The sequence below is a fragment of the Harpia harpyja genome, chromosome 2 (genome assembly GCF_026419915.1).
Source record: "Harpia harpyja isolate bHarHar1 chromosome 2, bHarHar1 primary haplotype, whole genome shotgun sequence".
NCBI classification, from domain to species: domain Eukaryota; kingdom Metazoa; phylum Chordata; class Aves; order Accipitriformes; family Accipitridae; genus Harpia; species Harpia harpyja.
Genome location: NC_068941.1, coordinates 63,998,902 through 64,019,246, shown reverse-complemented (window position 1 = coordinate 64,019,246; position 20,345 = coordinate 63,998,902). Strand labels below are relative to the sequence as shown.

Here is a 20,345-nt window from a genome sequence, read left to right as displayed (position 1 = left end):
ATCTGTAGCAGACCTAAAATGGGTGATGATCACCAAAGACATTTATATCAATATAATTTGCGAATGGTATTTATTTTTCTACTTCTGACAAGCCGCGGTGTTCTGGTGGAAACATTTCAGAATGTTTGGGTGTCTGATTTTCTTTATCACGATCGCAATGGAAACTTACTGCCTGATTGCATGCACTGTTATTGGGAAACCCAAAGCCGATGAAGAACTGAAGAATAGGTGTTTAATGTGAAAATTAAGTAACACAAGTTCTCACTTAAACTGATAATGCACTGAAGTCCCTTATCCAAAATCTTGTCTCAAACTAAAAGGAAGATCAAAGCTTTTAAGATAGTATTCAAAAAATGCCTTCTGTGAGCCACCCTTCCTTACCTTCATCCCTATTGATAATTAACTGAATTTCATTTCATAGGGGAAAGAAACAAATTGATTCCCCAGCCTAACTGCGCAGCACTGCTCCACAACCTTCGTATCAGCAGGTTTACAGCATGTTTACACAGGTTATGTTCTTTCAGCAGCTATTTATATTTTTGGCACAAACTGCCTTTCATCTACACATAAATTATCTTTTTGTTTCCTTTTTGCTTTATCTTGTAATTTATTCTGTTGTTTTTTAATCATTCTTGGAAGCGGTATCACTTTATCTTGGAATGCATTGTACAGTCATAATGTTAATGTGGACAAATTCGTTAGCTGTCTTCAGAGACTTCGCATCCTGCAAGGAACACAAGATGCATGGTTTAGATCTGGATCAGGCAGCCTGTTCCTACTGTTTCATGGCTAGACATGGTCTGAAATGGCTTCACTGAGCCCAAAATGTTTTCTGAAAAGGACTTGGGTTCCATTTCTCTGCCTCTGGGGCCAGTTTCAAGGCTGCTGGGGAACCCACTGCTCATGCCTGTGACTGAGGAGCAGACAGCCCACTGCGCATGCTGGTCATTGGGGCCCCTCGCGTTCAGCTCTGGGGCAGTTCTGCTGTGCCAGGGCTCTTGGACTGCTTCAGGAGTATGGGACAGGAATGCCCTCCCTGCAGTCTGATTGCCATCATCCAAAGTGGACAACCTCTTGTGCTCACAGCTCCTGGACTATGGACCATCGACCTGGCACTTGAAATTCTGAAATTGTCATCGGAGCTTTGCTTTCAGTGTTGTGGTAGGAAAGGTGGAAAGTGATGAGAGTCTGGGCAGCTCAAGCTGTCTATGCTGGGAGAAGCGGGAGTCTCCACGCCTGTGGTCCCTCCTCCTGCTCAGCCTCCTTCTGCTGGCGAAGAGGGGACATGTATGCTGGTAAAATGATACTGGTCAATCCTAACCAATGCTACTGGGGAATCCTCACTAACTTACGACAAATCCCTATAAACCAACATTGAATCAGCCCCAAAGTGCCTGCCTTGGGTTTTGCACAAAGTCAACTAAACATGTATACTCTCTTTTTTTAAAGGCAGGACCATATTCCAGCTTGCATAAAAAGTCTCGTTCGTGCTACTGGAGTAGCACTGCCAGGCATTTGTCGATCTGCTCCTTTCCTCCTAGCATGTATAGGAGCTGCTGGGCTGCACTATGCCATTAGCCACTGTAGCAGAGAGGAGGCGGCTGTAGGAACAGCAGAGTGCAAAGAGAAAGCTTTCTGCAGCCTGGAGGTTTTGCCCCCCTCCCCCGTCTTCAAGGTTTTTACATCTGCTCCCATAGTCACCAAAGAGAGAAAGACATATACACTCATATACCAACCCACAACAAAACCCACACAGGCAGAGCTGAGGAGCTCTCACCAGGAAGCTGACTTACCCTAAACCACCCTGCTATTTCTCGTCACACTACATCTGGGTCTGCTGTCACGGCTGCCTCCGGATGAGCTAGACCCAGTTGCCAGGACTAATTTGGCCTATATGTGCAGTGGTCTCTGGTTACCTCTTGAGGTTTTGGGTTTTTTTCCTCTCAATAATATAATTGTTCCAATCTGCTAAAAAAGAAGTCCATCTGAAAAAGCCAAGAACACAGAACGCCACACTTCTTTTCTTCACCTATCTCGTCTAGATTAGTTGACTTCCGTAATATTTATTTCCAACAGCCGCTTTCAGCTTCCTGCGTCTGGTGAGTTCTTTGCATTTTCTTTTTTTTCTAAAAGTCTTAATGTGAATTGATATTCTGAATCAAATTCAATATCTTTAGTTTTATTAATAAGTTTGTGAAATTGATTCACATAATCAGTTTCACTTTTAATACCATCTGTTAAATACTCAGTATTGTGATATCCTGTTAAACAGTAGTCTAATCCTGCCCCAGGTCATGTATTGTCTGGATTTTCATTTGTTCCAGAGTTTGTTTCCACTTCAGCGTAAAAAAACCTTGTATAAAAGTAGAAAGAGGGTTGTGGTGGGCTGTGCCATGCCAGTATTTTCCATGTTAACTGATGTAAGAAAAAAGAGAGAAAATGGGAATTACTCTAAAGATGGTGGGTCTGATTCTGATCCCCTTTGCTGTTGTATGAACTATGAACCCAGGAGAGATAGGCATGTGTAAACCTGCAACACCTCAAAGGACGGCTTTCTTCCCCATTTGTAAAGTACGTCATGGTTATGAGAAAACTGTTCTGCTTCATCTTAGATGTTCCCAAGCAAATTTAGGTGAAGGTTTTATTGTGAGAATTTGAGAAAGGTGAAATTTAGGTTCTTAGGACTGAAGTGAGATTCAAAGTAATTTTAAGTTGCCAACATATCTGTCACTGGCTCTGGTTCCAGCGACTGCCTGGCCCCGCTGGGTCTAACAAGCACCTCTGCCACCTTCTGAGATGGAAGGGCATCGTTTGCTGTCTAAATGGCTGTGGCTATAACTCTTTGCTTTCATCTCACCCCCACAGCTTCTTCTCCTCTGCTTTCTGAGCCAACCGTGACATACTTATGGTGTGGGATCCCCTTAGAGAGCAGTATGTGTGTGCGTGCATGTGTGTACATCTGTGCACACCCATTTCTAGATTCTCCTTACCATACCCGCATCTTACGATGTTCTAGTGGTGGTGGGATGGTTTGTCACATTGCCAATGAGAGGTAGTTAATCTAAAACATGAATGAGGAGGGAGCACACAGAGGCCGGAACCATCCCTCTGACACAGGTCCCCACAAAAAATCTGAATGTGGCTTTAAGATTTTCTAACTTCTTCTTTCAGCTGTGTTTCCACTGGTGAATGGGGTGGGAGTGGGGCCGTGGCATCTGGAGGAGGCCAGCTTTAACACAGGATTTATCCTGAAGAAAATACTTGCAGAGGAAAAAGGTAGGATAAATGAGATTAGTTAGTTGTTAGCAGGCACATCTGTCAGCATTTTTTTGGTGTCAGTACATGCCCATCTGCTGCTGCTGTCAGAATAAGGTGGGATTGTGCATTGCATTGTGCTGCTTTGTATTTCACATTTTCAAAACCCACCATTTAGATCAGTGGGTATTTACAAATGTTCCAGTAGAAAAGACCATACACATGTGCTTACTTGACTTTAGAACGGGGTTTAATCTAATTTTTCAGAGACAGGTCTGAAGATGTATCATAGAAGTGAAGTCCAATTTACCAGAGAAAGTGGGTACAGACTTGATGTGAATACCATGTTTGAGACTTGGGCAGTAACTGCAGGGTAGAAAAGCCGCACATGCACTTGCTTCCTGCTAAGTTGAGAGAGTAGGCCTTGTGGGGGCATAATACCAGGTTTTATGTTCACTAGATTAGGTGCTGCAAACCAGGAAAAATAGTAGTTTTCTATTTATAGAGAATCTGTGTTTTTATAAGTAATCTATTCTTACTAAGTTCCAGAGCAAAAAATTAAAATTTAAAAAATGGGCTTGATTTTCATCTATAACAAGACACGAATTCATAGTCCATCAGCAGGGCAAAGTGGCTGTAAATTACTGTCGTTTAATCCCATTTTAAGGGAATTTTAAGTGTCAAAGCAGCGTGAGATGGTCTCATGGCAGAAGAGCATGAGGCCTCACATGATTGCCTATATCAGAGGACAGTCCCTGTATCTACACACAGCACAATAAAACCATGAAGTTGGAGCTATACTTCAGAAAGTTACTAAAAATAAATTTCCAGCCTGGTGACCAGCTTTCTCAAGAAAATGTTTGTATGTGGAACTTGAACAGATTCTGGCTCAGCTGCTCCGTTGGGAGTGTGAATTTGGGGATGAAATGAAAGCATCCTCCCTGCTGCATACACCCAGCAACTGAGAGACTGATGCTGAAGTCGCATCACCTGGTAACAGCTGCCAGTGCCAGTGGTATCAGGGAGGCAATCTCTTGTACAGCGAGGGGCAAGCCATAGAAATCCTTAAAGATGTAAAAGGATGCTTTGGAGTATACCCAGAGCACACAGGAAATGAGCGGAAATCGTGGTGGCAAGCTGGCAGCCTGCGCCTCTGGCCTCTCTTGTAGAGCAGCAGGTCTGCACCAGTGGAAGCTCCGAGGAGCTTTTCTCGGTGACACGTTCTGATAACCAGCCGGGAGGACACCCAGGCAGGGAGATGAAATTCTGCTGTTTCTTTTCTTACTTCTGCTGTGCAGCTCTAGATGTATAGCAGCAGCTGGGTTAGGAGCTTTAAATGAAAAGGATTTTCAATGAAAATCACCTCTTCCCTCTAAAGCAAACACCCCCCGTTTTCTTTGTAAAATGTTGGTGCTGTGATTCTATAGTTTTCATTAAGAAACTGTCGAATGTTACTGAATGCACTGTTCAAGTGAGTAATTTGATTTGGCATTGACCATACAATGAAAAATTGCAGAATTTTTAATAATGCTTTTGATTATGGTTTGAAAAGAAACAAAAGCAGAAACTGTAAAACTTGCCTTTTTCAAAGTCTTAACGTGACATTTCAGGCATCATGCTACACAGCTTAACATCATTTCCAAATTAGGTTCTCACCTTTTGGCCAGCAGTATGTGGTTTTATTAAATCAGCAGTTTTCAAATGTTTCCATGCTATGAGCACAGCTTACAGCTGAAAAATGTCTTGGGATAACCCCAGTGTAGTAATTAAGAAAGGAAGTCGGCTGCAGCTGTCTCAAGCCTATTATTAAAGCGTTACAGCTTTAAAATACTGGACAGGATCACACAAATACAACAAAGCAATGTAACAAAATTTGTGGGCTGTAGCCTACCATTAGCTCTTCTCTGAAAACCAAATACAGTTTCATATGCGCTTAGCAGAATTTAGTTGTGCTTCAAGCCTTATGTCAGTGAAGAACTGGAAAACCTTCCTAATCCACCAAAAGCACTGGTCTACAGTGGAAGGGGAGACATTTGGAGCCAGCAAAACCTCTGTAATGCAGCAGTGAGCATGAGCACTGGAAGTCACGGGTACAAAACCTTGGTGTATCGGGTCTGAAATGAGTAGCTGCCAAAGTGGCAGGGAGCAATAGTCCCAGCAGTCACGTTCTGCTGGAGGCTGCGCCGGAGGGTCACCATCACTGGTGGCACAGCAGCTGGAGGATAGCTGAGAGCATGGTCTGAACACTTAAACTGCATGCCTGTGTTCCTCACAGGGTGGGTACGGGAGTATTTGCTTGTGCCTAGCCCTGCTTGTGGCTGTGCCCTGCATTTGTTGCAGATTCTTTGAACTTTCCCACCCTGCACAATCGCTTGCCACTGTGTCTGTGTTGAATTTTTTTTGCACAAGGGATCACATTTGGTGTTCAGTTACAGAAGCCAAGGAGAAGTGTAAATTCCAAAGGGGTAAGGGTGGGTCTGAACCGGACATGCTTGTCTTTACCTGACAAAATGTATGAACCAGCTGGAAACCACAGGAGGATTTTGCTATGGTTTGGGGGTTTCCCCAAGGGGGGACTGTGGTGACCTATCACACAGGAAAGACCCAGCATGTGCTGGAAAGGGAACGAACACCTCTCCTGGCAGAAGCTGGCATGAAGGGCTGTGGTTACATATCATGCACAATGCTGCTTGTCACACACAAGTGTGACTGTAGAGTACCAGACTCAATAAATGACACTTGCCCAGTTTGAGGTTGTTGTACCATCTGGTGATATCTCTTTTCCTCATGAGTGACAGTGAGTTGCTTTTGAAGGTTATCCTGGTTTATGTAAAACTACAGACGAGACTGGCTCTCCTCATATAAGTAGTTAGGGGTCTGTTTTGGTCGTCTCCTGTACACATGGTCATTGAAAGAATATGAAGCCTTTCACTCTCGCAAGAAAACCGTTCTTTCCTTTTGTTGATAGGCATGCCAGTGAACTACACACAGTAGTAAAAAAAGCTTGCCTTTTTTTTTCATTAAATGACTGTGCTTAAAAACTGGTAAAGTCTTTAGAGTTCAAAGTTATTGAATTAATGACATACTGAATTATCTATTAATTTCCTCTCATCATCTGTGCGCTTGTGTTTTTCTCATTACAAAAATATATTATAAAACATCTGTCTTAAAAATCCCTCATGTAATTTCTTTTGTTTCCGTCAATTTAAATGCAGGTTTTTAAATTCATGTATCTTTCAGTGGAGTTTTAATTCTGCATGAAAAGCCGTTGGGTAAAATATCTCTGAGTTTGAATCAAGTCCACCAGGATTCAAAAATAAAGCATGGGAAATGTTCTCTTAATGTTCAAATGTAGCTCTCCTAAAATATCTCTCTTTTCATATGTGTGATCATTTTCATGCAAAATATGTAAAAATCAAGAAAATCAAGGAAAAACTTTCTATGCTTCCCACTGGAAAACAGAAACTCTGCATTAAGTTTTACTGTAGTGTGGGGATTTGCATGATCTTTAAACCAATTGGAAGCCACATAGATGTCAGCTTTAAGTATCTGAAATGGCTTCTCAAAATACTGAGCTGAAGAACGAGTGAGAAGGATTTATGTATTACTTTTGGTGGTGAAGAGTAGAGGCTTTTCTCCTCTAAACCTATTCCGTATGACCCAGTGCTGTCTGCAGTATTATATGTCTTATACAAAAGTGACAAGAGATTAAGGTTATACTGGAATTGGAGAAAAATAAAGGAAAACAGACCCTGAAATATATATTCTGCTCTAGCATATGGTTGGTGTTAGATGTAAATCAATGTACCAGGTATAACTTGTGCTAATTCCAGAAAAAAAAGAAATCTTGACAGCATGTTCATTTGAAATTGGGCTTTAATCATAACTATGCATAGGATGTAGGCAATTTGATGTGGGCACACATGTCCATTTATTGTGTTTAAGTTAATGTACTACAATTAAGGAATTCTAGAGAGGCTATGTAGTGAGAAAAAATATTTTCCTACCTGTCCTGTAAATACTCTTATTTTATCCTTGTGCCGGGTACAGTGCATGAATACTGAGTTGTGGGATAGATTGTGGAAGACAACTCCTTTTTTAATTTATAAAACAAAACAAAAAGATAAAGACCTTAAATCAACAAATGCAGGAAAAATCATTATAATTGTATGTTTTGTATGGCACCTTCTACTTGCAAAGTGATTGAAATTATTTCCAAGCAAGCTCTCCAAATTTTTAACATTTTAATGTGCATGCGTGCACATACAGAATTTAAGACTGAACTTAAAAAATGGCAGTTTCCCTTGGGCTGAAATCTAGACTATGATTTTAAACAGTCTAATATATACGGAGACAAGAAAAAGCTTTTTGTTGCTGGCAGTTCTAGGGGGAAAAGCTAAAATTGTCATCCACTTTCTCAGTGTTATAAAGTAAATAACCAACCAAATTGTTGTTGCTTATTGTTACTAGCTTTGCTCACTAACTCAAGAAGTTTAACATTCATCACAGCAAAACTGAACAGTGACATGCAGTAAATATGTTCTCCCCCCCCAAATCAGTATGTTTTAGCAACAAGTCATTATTGAGAATTGTTTGACAACCGAAGTGTCATTATTTGCCACTCAAACCACTTATACATTCAACACATTTTATTCTTATCACAAAATATGAAAAATAATCTTCCATCAAACATTGGCTAATTCTGTTCTAAGTAATATTTTCCTCCTCCACCTTTACCTCCCACTGAAAGAAAACTTATGCAAATATGTAACTTAATGAACATGGAGAACCTCCTTCTTCTCCCCCTGAGGTTAGGGGGAGAAGATCTGGGCTTGAGAGTCTCCTTATTTTGTGGTAGGCATTTTATAAATGCAAAGTTAAACTTGAATAGACCTCTGAAAGTGACCTTGGAGATCTTGCGAGGGATCCATGGAGGGCAGTGGAGAAATGGTAGGACAATTTTTTAAAGATTTTTTAACATTGAGGAGGGTGTTATATCACCTGTATCGTTCATTTATTAGCTTTTAGCTATACTGTTAATATTGATTACTTGGTAGTGTTTAAGGGTCCCAGTTAAGAATATCAGGTACTGTGCAAACACGGGAGAGGAGTGCAGTCCTACCCCAGGTTAGAGCCGAAACACGCAGAAGTCTGCCCTTTCCACTGCAGTGGGCTCGACACAGGCTCTGAAAGAGAGGAAGCCCTTTAGCCTGCAAATGCGAGTGTGTATGTGGAGTTGCCAGCTTGTAGTTTTAACATTTTACCATGTTACATATCTGTGGGATTTAATATAAATCCATGCATCTCCTTAACAACAAATCATTTTAACATGTTGTAAAGATGTGTCTAAAAAATTTAATGGCTGCATATGCAGTAGAAATGTAATTGTTTACAATGTGTAACTAAGTAATTTATTTGTATGTGTAAGACTATTATCTATCAGTTATATACCTAGGTTACTGCAAATCCAGATTTAGCACAGCAGTCATTTCTGCTCAGGTGTATATGAATAGACATGCGTACCTATATGTAGAAATAAAGTAATTTAAAGACCATGGTCATTTCAATGATGCATCCATTCTTTGATGCAAAATATGTATGCAGGTTTTCAAATGACAGTAACATATCTTGCCCTGAATATGCGTCTGCTTCATATAGCAATCTGTAGCAAACTCTTCTGCAAATGAATGAATATCAATGTGTATATATATACATGTCTATATATGTATATAGACATACAAACACACATGCATGTGCATATGGATGTCATGTTTTGTACATGGATGTATAGATTCATTATTGAAATAGTTACGTTTTTAAATATACACTGATTTATTTTCAATCTTTTTGTGTATATATATGCATATAGACTTCTATGCATCCAGTCTAGCAGATAATGCATCATTCTGCAAAATATTACAAATACTTATTTGAAACTAAAAAATATTAGTTGTGTATGAAAGGGAAATGGATACTTCATGATGATTATGCCTGTATCTGCAGATGGTAAAAAGACCCCCGACCAACAGAAGTAGGGAAAGGGCTAGGCTTTCTGGAAAGAAAACACAATCATTGTTGAAGATTGTAAATAAGAGAGTACTTTGCATTTTGTCAGCCAGAAAAATTTGGGAAGATTTTAAAGAGTTAAACCTGTAAAAAGAAATCTACAAAAATATGTTGTAAGTGCCTTTTTGATTTGTCTCAAACTTCAAGAAAGGTGAACTGTGTTAAAAGAGGATGTGGCATGAAAAATTTGAAGTGGTTTGGGGCCCAAAGCTGCAAACATTTCCACATGTGAATAATTCTACACACACAGTAGTATCATTGAAGTCAATTACTTAAATATCGTGCATTTTATAATATCAGTCCTTCAGTTTGGCTATAACGCAGTTAGACTTGGGTGGAAATTTGCTTTTTAACTCTGAGTCCATTCTGAAAGACAGAGTGACTTTTCATAGGTATGTGTGATAGCGCTGTAGTCAATGCATAGCGCTTTATCCATGTTCATCTGCAAGTGTGTCTGTATCCCCATCTGGACCTAAAAGTAGTTCTATGTCAGTGGTGAATATATATATATATATATATATATATATGTATTTGTGTGTGTACAAAAACAGAGACTATGAAAGAAGGCAGACGGACAGATGGTTGGCCAGCTTCTGTGCTCAAACATACACGTGTGACATTTGCACACCAGCTGCTCCATGTACGGCTGTATCTGTGGTGAGACTCAAGAAGAATTTCTTCTCTGTTTAAGAGCAGAGGAGAAAAATTATCACAGTGAAGGGTGGGAAAGGAAGGTGACATACCCAGTATCTTGCAGAAGGGAAACGCTTGGTAAGCGCAAGGGCACGTGCCATGCTTTGGGCACGACATGCTGCTCCATTTTTGCTGACTTTGGAGGATATTGGGTCAGACTGAGAACAGCACATGAGCCAGTCCTCTGTGAAGGGGTTACTTTCCTGCACTTGATTTACCCAAATTTTAATTTGGAGAGGATGTGACATTTATACTGAAAATGAGTCACTTTTGAAAATGCCCTGTAGTGTCATAAATACCACATAGTCCATAATTTACCATGTCATGCCATAAACATGGAGAAAAATTACTTCAGACTCATGGCTTGAATTTTGAAGCAGGTACTTAGCACTGCCAGATATCATTGACTTCTATTGAATTTAGGATCTCGGATCAATACATGAGAGTCTTACAGACTTTTTGTTAATTTTTGGAGTGGTTCTAATCATTTGTGTTCATGCTTAATTTGTAAGTAGCTGAATCAAGGTGTGATTAGTCACAGCTAAAGGGTTCTTGAAGATAAAATAAATATTTCTTTTGTCTAATTGGGTAATGAAAATGAGAGTTAAATAGTTTTTCTCAGTGACTATAGTAAACTGAATAGATCTTTAGACATGTCATTATCCATTGCTTATATATATTCATTATAGGTACTATTACTAAAGTAATGAGCTAGCAATTTTTTATTTAAGATATCTCATTATACAGCTTTATATGTATGTGCAGTGTGTAAGCATGTGTGTAAGTATGTACATTTTCTTATACAGAAAGCTTTCATCCCTTTACTAGGACTTCATGTCTCATTTCATCTTGTAAATAACATTGGTCTGTATTTGTCGTTATTTTACAGCAAGATTCCCCGGCCTCAATATGAGGGAATTTCCTTTAAATCTGATGACTTATGTTCCCTTGCTAATAATAAGGTTGGCAAGGTGACTGAATATTTGATCAGAAATTCTTTTCTTCAGTTTCAGTTGTTAAAACTGCCAAAGAAACTGAGGTTTAAATTTTCAACTGTTGTCTTGATCCAGAAACGATTTTTTGCAAAGGCTCCTAAGAAAGTGGTTGTCCATCTTCTTTAAATTACATAAATTAGAAAAAATAGTTTTATATTTTTTGAAAACAAAGCACTGAAATTTGAAAACAGGAACAGGATTTCAGTTTTGTGAATAAGGGAGTGAAAGAAAAATTTCTAAGTTGTTATGTCTGCGCAATTTTTTTTTAATGCTGGAAGGATTGTTTTTGAGATGACAAGACATCCTGGCTTTAAAAATAGGTGTTCATTGCTTGTTGCTTGCTCCTCTAATTTTAGGAAGCCATTGCAGGTATGATTGTACTTAAGGATAAAATATCCTCTCAATTCTTTAAAATATAAAAACACATTGAGAGATAGTCTGGCAATTAATCCATCATTTATGTCATAAATATACCAGACAGCTGAAGCATTCTGCCAATAAAATAACCTGCCATTTTGCTCTTGGGCCAGAGAATAAAGATGGCCCCTGCAGTAGTCTGCTTGGAAAGTGAATGCGTTGAATGTAGATTTTTTGGTGGAGTAGTTTGGGGAAAAGATGCAGCACCTTGCAAAGGTATGGGCTGTGAGCCAGTTCTCCTTCATGGCAGTGGTACCACCACTGAATGCCACTATGGACTGAAACGCTGGCACTGTCTGAGGCGGCGGGTGGCTGTTTCCTGGACTGGCAAGACAGGGCCACTTAGTGCTATAGATAAAAATCATCTTAAAATGAGTTTAAAAACCAGGAGGCAGCTAACGCAAATGTCAGAGCACCAGCTTAATGAATGCATGACAGGAAACTTCGCAGCAAGGGGCCATTTGCTTGCAGACCAGCTGCAGTCTCCAGACGGACTACAGCTGATGTATTAGTTTTCAGTAGCCCCGTGCTGTGGCAGTAACAGCCTGTGCAGCAGTCTGGAGGTTTGTCTCGGAATGGAGCAAGTCCAGCTCACCCATGGAATTGAAAACAAGGTAGCATGACCTTGGCAACCTGGTCATCTAGTTGAGCATCCAGACTGGATCCACAATGGCCATGGTGTCTCCGTCACGGGGGCCAATTGTCTCCCTGCTGCATCTTCTGGGTGCTGACCCTAACCAGGCAATAGCATCTCTGCCCTGTCTTGATTTCCTGCCAGCCTTCCTCTTCCTCCTCCCTCTCCTGCTCACAGGAATTGTTCTCAGGCCCCGTCTGTGCCCTGCACCCATGGAGGTGAAGATGTAAAGCTGCGCGCTGTTCTGGTCAGTGAGGGTAGTCTCCGTGTCTCCTTCCTCTCCTCAAAACCCTCTAACTAAGAAAGAGATGCAAGGAGAGTTTTTATGTATCTGCAGTGCAGTTAGAAGGAGCAGTGATTACAATCAACACAACAGAGAAGAACTGTAGGCACTGTTTTGCAGACCCCACCTCTGTGTGAGGTGGGACTTACAGGAGTAATGTAGGCAGCCAAAGACAGTATGTGCATCCAAGCATCGCACAGCAAGTGGAAGTCTCTCCCGTGGTTTTCAACATTTTTTGTTAGTGTAAATATTTTTATTTCCTCGCAATGTCAGGTCTCTTCAAGAGCTAGTATACACAGTGCTCAAACTAAAAAATTAGCCTGTTCTTATCCTGATATCAACAGGAACTGCACTGAGATGTAATTGTGGTAGGGACTGGATAATGACAATAATAGTTAGCGTGTTAATTGCTTTAACTCTCTGAAGTATTTTGTGACTGCCTGATCTAAAAAGCCTGTTGTCTTGCCCGTGTGGTTTGTTTACGTATGAGCTAATTCCTTTCAAATCCCAGCCTATCCAAGGGTGCGCTATCAATATCCAAGATAGGTTTTGAAATTAGGAGTTCCTGACTCTTTTTATTCTCCCCTATCATAAGACACTGTCCATACCCTGCAGATGTTTAGCCATACTAAGCCATGTTCACAATGATCTTATAGTAGATGCCAGAGGCATTCCTGGCATAAATGAAAATCCCATTTGGTTCAGTTGATAAACTTACCCCTTCTGATAGAAGCAGTCCTGCTTTGCTTTGTTGGTAGAATTGTTTTAACAAATATTAGATTAGTTTTTCATGGGTTGTATATTCACTTGAATCCTCTGTGTGCAAAGAGCTTGGTGCTGCTGTGCTCCTCTTCCCATCCTGTCATGTTACAGATTGATAACACCACTCACGTTCTCCGTATTGTATTCAGCCATGATCAAGTGTGAGGCATTTACTTGCATGACATTGCTGAAGTGCAGGACAGGCAGTGCCCGGAGAGCGGCTGTTGTATGGCTTCTTGTGCTCATGTTGTCAGCAAAGCCCAAGAGCTCTATGACCACACACCAGTGCCAAGGTTCTGTATTCCAAAGACAGAGGGAACAAAAATAAGAAAGCAAAGAAAATAAATGTTGCATTAGTTACATAGACAATATGATGCAGTTGAAAAAACAGTGCCCTATCTAAAACTGTGCAAGGATTTTCTTTGAGGTTAATCTCAAAGTTTATTAAAGGTCACTATTCAGAATGACTGCATCAGAATTAGACATATATTCTTATACTTAATAATATTATACAAGCTCTCACCTTAATATTCAAATAAAATCTTCTATTGTTTCATCACTTCTATGAGTGATGAAAGCATAAACCAAAGTAGTGTCAAAGAAGATATGGGTTTATATCTGGAATTCCAGATCCAAAATGGACTTGATAAAGTTAGTAAAATTTGGAAAACCAAACTGTTGGGGAAAAAAATAATCTGTCAGCAGCTTAGACTCAACCATCTGTGATCAGAAGATTTTGTGCAGTCTTTTAATGGGTGTAGCATGCTGTACTGTCTGACCAAGACCGTAATATATAATATGAGAGAAAGGAACCAAACCTTTTGCAAATATTTACACAACTGGTTGTATACTGAGGAAGTGCCCAGTACTGGCTTGTCCTTTAAAAGACATTGTTTTCTGCTGACATTTAATCTAAAGAGTTTTCCATTAATTGAGGTGAACTTGCATAATTATTTTAATACACTAATACTGCTCTTAGCCTGAGGCTGCATCATGGACAGGCTATGCGCATAATTAAAAATATATCTTCAGTATGCACATATGTTGTCCCAACTATATATGGAGGCACATGAACTCCAAATGGCTGTGAACAAAAGCAAGATCAGGACCACTGACAGCAATCTGTCCACAGGACCAGAATATGGACCTTGGTATATACTGTTCATTTTTATTCATCAATGGATTGTAGAACAAGATAATTTGCTTTGAAAACAATTTTGCACTGTTGTGGTGGAATATTTCAGCTTTTGTTATCATGTGTGTCAGCCATATTCCTTAGTCCTTAATATCTTTTTCAGTCTTTAATAATTTATATACTTTCTTTCAAAATAGCCAACATGATCAGACCTGGTAATCAACAAGGTGAGACCCAGACCAATCCTTTTATCCGTCTTTCTCTGTTCTGGCATTTATGAAATAGCAAAAGTCATGCTTCAGACATCCTTATTTTCCCCCACATTCAAATATACACAAAATAATGAGCTGGAAGGCATTAAGGACTACTTGCACCAAAGAAATGTTTGTTCTGAAAAGGAGACTTGGTACATGCTAACTTTCTCCTGGGAGCATGCAGCTTTGTTGAATCATACACTACTGGCTGAGGTGAATTGCGGTGTTTTCAAACTGTACTGCTGACAGTTTTGAAGTAGAATACCCTGAAGGAAAGACGATCATGCATTTAATTAATTGGACTGTGTATCCTGCATATACTTCTCAAATTTTTCATGGATGTATTTTGTAAACGTCTTGTTTAATTCCCTTGAGAGCTTGTTTGGGGAATGGAGAAGGTGAGACAGTGGAGTTAGACCTACTGACTCTTTAAAAGCAAATTTCCAGCTGCTGCCACCAAAACTTAAATTCATGGAGCAGCTTGTTTCCCAGCAGCCAGGAATGCCGTGAAGCGGCCTCGGCCTCCATCCCACTTCCTAGAAGCGAGCTGAGATGGCGAGAGCACGGTCGCGCTGGCAGTCCAGGAAGCGCTGTCTGTTGCAACGACTCTTCTAGATACCGGTAACTCAAATACGCACGAGGACTGCCCTGCAGGCTTGGTGCCACCTCTATAAAACGGCGTGCTCGGCCAAGCTGCTGACACACCTTCTTTTGGTTGGTGCGTCGGGTGGGAGAGATGCAGGTGTGCCGGCAGCACAAGAGGAGGTAGGGCGCTGCCTCACTGCAAAATGAAAGCTGGGGAGCTGCCAGTAGCAGTTGTCAGTGCCTGTAAAATGTTCTCTCTAAGCTCGTCTAGCGCTTTTCTCTTCTTTTCCTTTGTTTTTCCCCTTTGTGGAGTAAGCCAAAGCCTTGAGTGTACTAGAAATGTGGGTGAGGGGTGGTGGTGGGGGGGTTAGGGTGGTGAAACTGGAGAGCATTACAGTAACGGAGAGTATATGCTTTTTGTGGCCATCATTCTTCCCTGTGCAAATAACCTTAAGCTGTGATTTCTCTCTTCGTATATGAAGGCGACAGAAATATATTATTTGTGTAACACACAGAGGACGTTTTGAAATTATGCAGTGATACTTTCTTTAATTACTTTTGTTGAGCAGAACTAATTTGCCTTCAGTTTTGCAGCTAGTGATTTTCATAGCATCTTGTGTGTCGCCCTGTGTGAGCAGTGAATCTTGCAAACAGCTAGTGGGGAAGAGGCAAATGCTTTCAAAATAGGAAAATTTGACTGAATGCTGGCAGGAGCTCAAAAGCAATTACATACTCTGAAGAGGTACTCTCAGTTCAGTTTTACAACAGAGTAAATGTCAGGGCAGCTGTATCCCCTTCAAATGAAATAGTTTGACTGGGGCAAGCACTGGTGGTGTGGCTTGCTTTGGCTTGTGCTCCTTGCTTGTTGAAAGTGATTTGTAAGAAAAATTTTGAACTTTTTTGTATTTTTGCTGCGAATCATTCATTGCTTTTGAAAACTGTCAAGGTTCATGTTGCTTGAGATTCACACCTGAAGTCTTTGCTTCCTCATTGTCACAAGTAGTTCTGTGTTACTGTTCATTATGGGATTGCTTAAATAATAGTCAAATTGGTTAGTGAAGGGCTTTTTTCTCTTGACTACCTCTAGAGAGCATGGGTACCTTTTCAAGCGAATCTGAACTGATCGGTTAAGAGGGATTCAGGATTCTGTCAGTCTTGGTGAAAGTCAGAGGCAGTAAATGTCTCACTAAAAGCAGGTTAGTAGCAGTTATATCAAAGTTAAATTGATTTTATTATTTTTTTAGCCAACTGGAAGGAAAAAGTAGTTGGTGTCAGTGGAGAATGGCAGAGGTGGTAGGACTACTAGCCCCCATGGAGCGGCAAGAAGGTTATTTACATGAATGGCTGTTGCACATGCAGCCGGCTGGGAGGGAACAGCAAGGTTCAGTATCCTCGATGTGGGATACTCCCCATGGCTGTCCAAAGACATGTCCAGGCGTCTTTATCTTGATGAATAATGGTCTGTTCTCTGTGGGTTATAAATGTTACATTTTATTTTTACTCTTCCAGAAACATCATTTGACTCACTGAATAATTAAAACCAACAGTATCACAGAGCCGTGTGGGAGAAAAGGGGATTTTAGACTCAAGTGACACAATCAAGTCTTGAGAAGTAAAGAAATTTGGATGGTTTCTCACCAAACAGAAGTTATGTAGAAAGCCTCTGAGACCACTGCCTCTCTCCATCCCACTCCTGCTGCCCAGAGACGGTGCTCTTGGCCCTGGACGCTAATAAAATGCTGGATTCAATTAAGTGTGTCCTGGTGGGAGACTCTGCGGTGGGGAAAACATCTCTCTTGGTACGTTTCACCTCCGAGACTTTTCCAGATGACTACAGACCCACCGTGTATGAAAATACCGGAGTGGACGTCTTCATGGATGGTGTACAGATTAGCCTAGGTCTTTGGGACACATCTGGCAGCGATGCCTTCAAAGGCATTCGCCCCCTCTCATACCAACAGGCAGATGTGGTATTAATGTGCTACTCGGTGGCAAACCACAATTCCTTTCTGAACCTGAGGAACAAGTGGATCGGCGAGATCCGCAGCCATTTGCCCCGCATCCCCGTTCTGGTGGTGGCTACTCAGACTGACCAGCGCGACACGGGGCCCTACCGTTCCTCCTGCATCAGCCCAATAGACGGGAAGCGGCTCGCCCAGGATGTGCGAGCCAAAGGCTATTTGGAGTGCTCTGCTCTCAGCAACCGGGGGGTGCAGCAGGTGTTTGAGTACGCCGTGCGGACAGCAGTCAATCAAGCCAAAAGGCAGAACAGGCGGAAGCTCTTCTCCATTAACGAGTGCAAGATCTTTTGAGGACCATCAGCAGTAGCTTTGCCCGCGTTCGTTCTTTTTGCCTTCGCACAAAGATACCACGGCAGAGAGAATGGGAGGGGAATCAAAGGAGGACTCCTGGCAGGACCACAGTGCAGGTGCCCCTAGTGAGACAGATCTATCTGATCTGCTCTCCCCCAACACACGTGGGCACTATCTTGAAAAGCGAAAGGTGCAGGTACATGCCCTTATTCACAAGCCCGTGTTTGGACTTTGCTAGCCTCAACTGGAGCAGGCCTAGCCCGGAGATCTGCAGATAATAGCTGTGCTGATTTTGTTGTTGTTTCTGTTGATGTTCCTCAGTTGTTGATTCGTCTGCATTTATTTAATGACAAACTTCTGCCTGGATCAACCCTCACCTCTTGCCATATCTGTCCATGTGGAGGTTTTTTTTTACTTTAAGAACTTAGCGTATAAAATCTGACCACTGTGTATTCTATTTAAAAGACTCTTGTATACGTTGTTGTAAAATACTGACAGTTTGTTTTCATATTTTGGAGGTTCTTCCTTTAGCTAACCACAGAAGCAAATTGTCCTATCCTTATAATAAATGGCCTGCAGGCAAGCCTAGCACTTCTTAGACATGCCCAAGTCACTGCATAACAATAACCAAATCCAGTACGTCCAGCATAGGAATGATCAAAACTTAGTGACATTTGACAGCTGTCCTGTGGGTTTGTGAGATTTATTTTATCTTAGTCTTGTTCCTCAGCAATGTGGTCAAAGGTGGGACGAACCAGGAAGAAACTAACCTGATTCTTCCTAGACCTCACCCGGTTACAACCCCAGAAGGACTGACTTGCAGTCAGGGCTGGTTTAGACATATGGTTGGGTGGCAGAGATGAATCTATCCCTGCTGTAATTCTGGAAGCAAAAGATTTCAGTCTCCAGGGATAAAAGGTATTTTTTCATGAGCACTAAAATTCTCACATATTTTTGGTACACTTCTTTTCAAAACAGTGGTTTTAGTGAAACCAGTCACCTACTATAATAAAAATTAAGTACATGGCAATGTTGAATGTGTGTATTTAGAATGGCTAATTAACTTCTTTTTTTTGAGTTTGCATACTAAGTATAACTGCCTGGGTTGTATCAAAATAAGACTGAAACAGGCTTTGCATCCTGGGGAGCCTGACAAAAGTCAAATCCTGATGTACCTGCTCGGGCCAAGTTACCCTCCTGCACAAAAAGCCAGGCTAAGGAGGTGGAAACTCCAAGTGTGTAAGAGAACTCTGCTAGAAGATGGAGTGGGGTCAACACGCTGTACATTCCTCGTGAGTTGCGGTGTTCCCCTCCTCCTCAGGTTATCTGTCCCCTCTGCCCCGTAACATCTCTCAGGTCTTGCAGATCTGTCTCATCCCAAAGTTTCTGCTGCCCATAGAGGAAGTCCCTTGGGGGATTTCTTAGTGCAGCAAGATTTTTTTTTCTCCTTTTCCCTGTCCTTCAGCTAGCTCAGAACTGACCTTTGAGGGGCTTATAGCATGGTGCCATAGAAGGTGGCACATAGCACAGTAGGATGATTCTCTCTCCACATGGATCCCGAGAGAATGACCTGTGTTTGTTTTGACTGAGCCCCAACTTGTTTTTCAACAGGAATGGATGCAGTGGCTTGTCTGATTCACATCCAAGGTGGGACTTCAGGAGTTACCCTACTAAGCAAATAAGCTATAGCTCAGGTCTTATCTATCTATAGTTTCTCCCTGAAAAACTGGTTGGGTGCTCTTCTCCATAATTGTTCTACCTCTGAGCTTCTCTATGAAGAGAAATTCCAAATTAAATCATCCCCCTCCTATGAATCCCAGAGGTGGTCTCACCTGTGATGTAGGTGAGCAAGTATTTGCATTGCAGACATCTTGAATAGCAGTGGTGCACAGGACACTTGATGTTGTGATTGTCCCGCCAGCTCCCAGGCTGGTGAATACTTACCACTCATCAACCTGATTGTAAGGGAGGCTTCTGGTCGTAAAAACATACTGGTCTTATGTGAGGTTTTCATATCAGCTTTAAATCTTTACAAGCTTCTGCACTTGAGCACACAAGATGAGGGCTCCCATCACCACTCATCTTTCCTGTACTCTTCTCCTTCCTACTTCTCTTTCTCTTCAGGTGTTGATTACAAATCCTTTGCCCCCTGAAACACTAAAACTGACATGTTTGTAAAAGAACCTGAATGGCATGATACTTATGCAGAGTTACACAAGTGGCTAGGTATTTGCAGTCCTCGGTTAAAAATGTTTTGGCTTTTGGAAGAAATGTGTTTCTACATCTCAACTCTTCCAATGCCTCTTCACTGAAAGTTTTGGTTTTTGTAACCATAATTTAAAATTAGTCATTGTTACTGTTTGAACATTAAAGATCACATGCAAAATGTCACATTGTGAATCTTCAAATCTGTTGCAAGTGTGGACATTTTTGTTATGGTTCCAACTCCACTAATGGATTTAATACCTGGTTTCAGCTTTTTCTGAGACATATTTTTTCCAGCATGTTCAATTAAATGGTCTTTTTCCTCTGTGGGTTAAGCTTTATTTACAACAGTTCATGCTGCTGTTTGTTTTTATGTGTTGAAGCACAGTAACCGCTAGGCCAGGATGCTGTGTTGTGTTATCTGCCACAGGATGCTGGATTCAAGGACCAGAAGGCTCCAGAGAGTTACTGTATCAGACAAAGCCAGATGAAGATGTGCTCCAGAATCACACCGTAACTGAAAATTCCATCTCATCCGTATTTGCTTCACAAGGCTTGTTACGATGTATTACAAAATTAAGAATTCCAAGTTTGCTTGCAATTCAGTGAAGCAAAGTAGATAAGCTTCCCTGAGACACCCGGGCCAACAATACGGGATGCACAGGGAACTTAGGGGTGGCTTGACATACTCTTGATTGTGCATCCTAGAGCCAGTGCAAAGTGTGAGGCCACCAAAAACTGGCTGATCT

General features: G+C 41.2%; 1 protein-coding gene across 5 annotated transcripts; it reads left to right on the top strand.

Annotated features, from left to right (window-relative positions):
• The first annotated feature begins 1,660 nt into the window (after positions 1-1,660).
• On the top strand, positions 1,661-19,921 carry RHOH (ras homolog family member H). 5 transcript variants are annotated; one of them, XM_052780205.1, is made up of 3 exons: positions 1,661-2,099; positions 3,172-3,276; positions 16,589-19,921. In XM_052780205.1, exon 3 carries the CDS (start codon positions 16,816-16,818, stop codon positions 17,389-17,391), a length of 576 nt encoding a protein of 191 aa, XP_052636165.1. In that variant the 5' UTR covers positions 1,661-2,099; positions 3,172-3,276; positions 16,589-16,815; the 3' UTR covers positions 17,392-19,921. The 5 variants fall into 5 exon arrangements, with proteins under 5 accessions (XP_052636165.1, XP_052636164.1, XP_052636169.1 ...); XM_052780204.1 differs by lacking the exon at positions 3,172-3,276; XM_052780209.1 differs by lacking the exons at positions 1,661-2,099; positions 3,172-3,276 and adding an exon at positions 8,099-8,205.
• Positions 19,922-20,345: the final 424 nt, after the last annotated feature.

Coding starts and splice junctions, on each gene's coding strand:
- RHOH (XM_052780204.1), top strand. CDS start 16,816: ATGCTGGATTCAATTAAGTGTGTCCTGGTGGGAGACTCTGCGGTGGGG.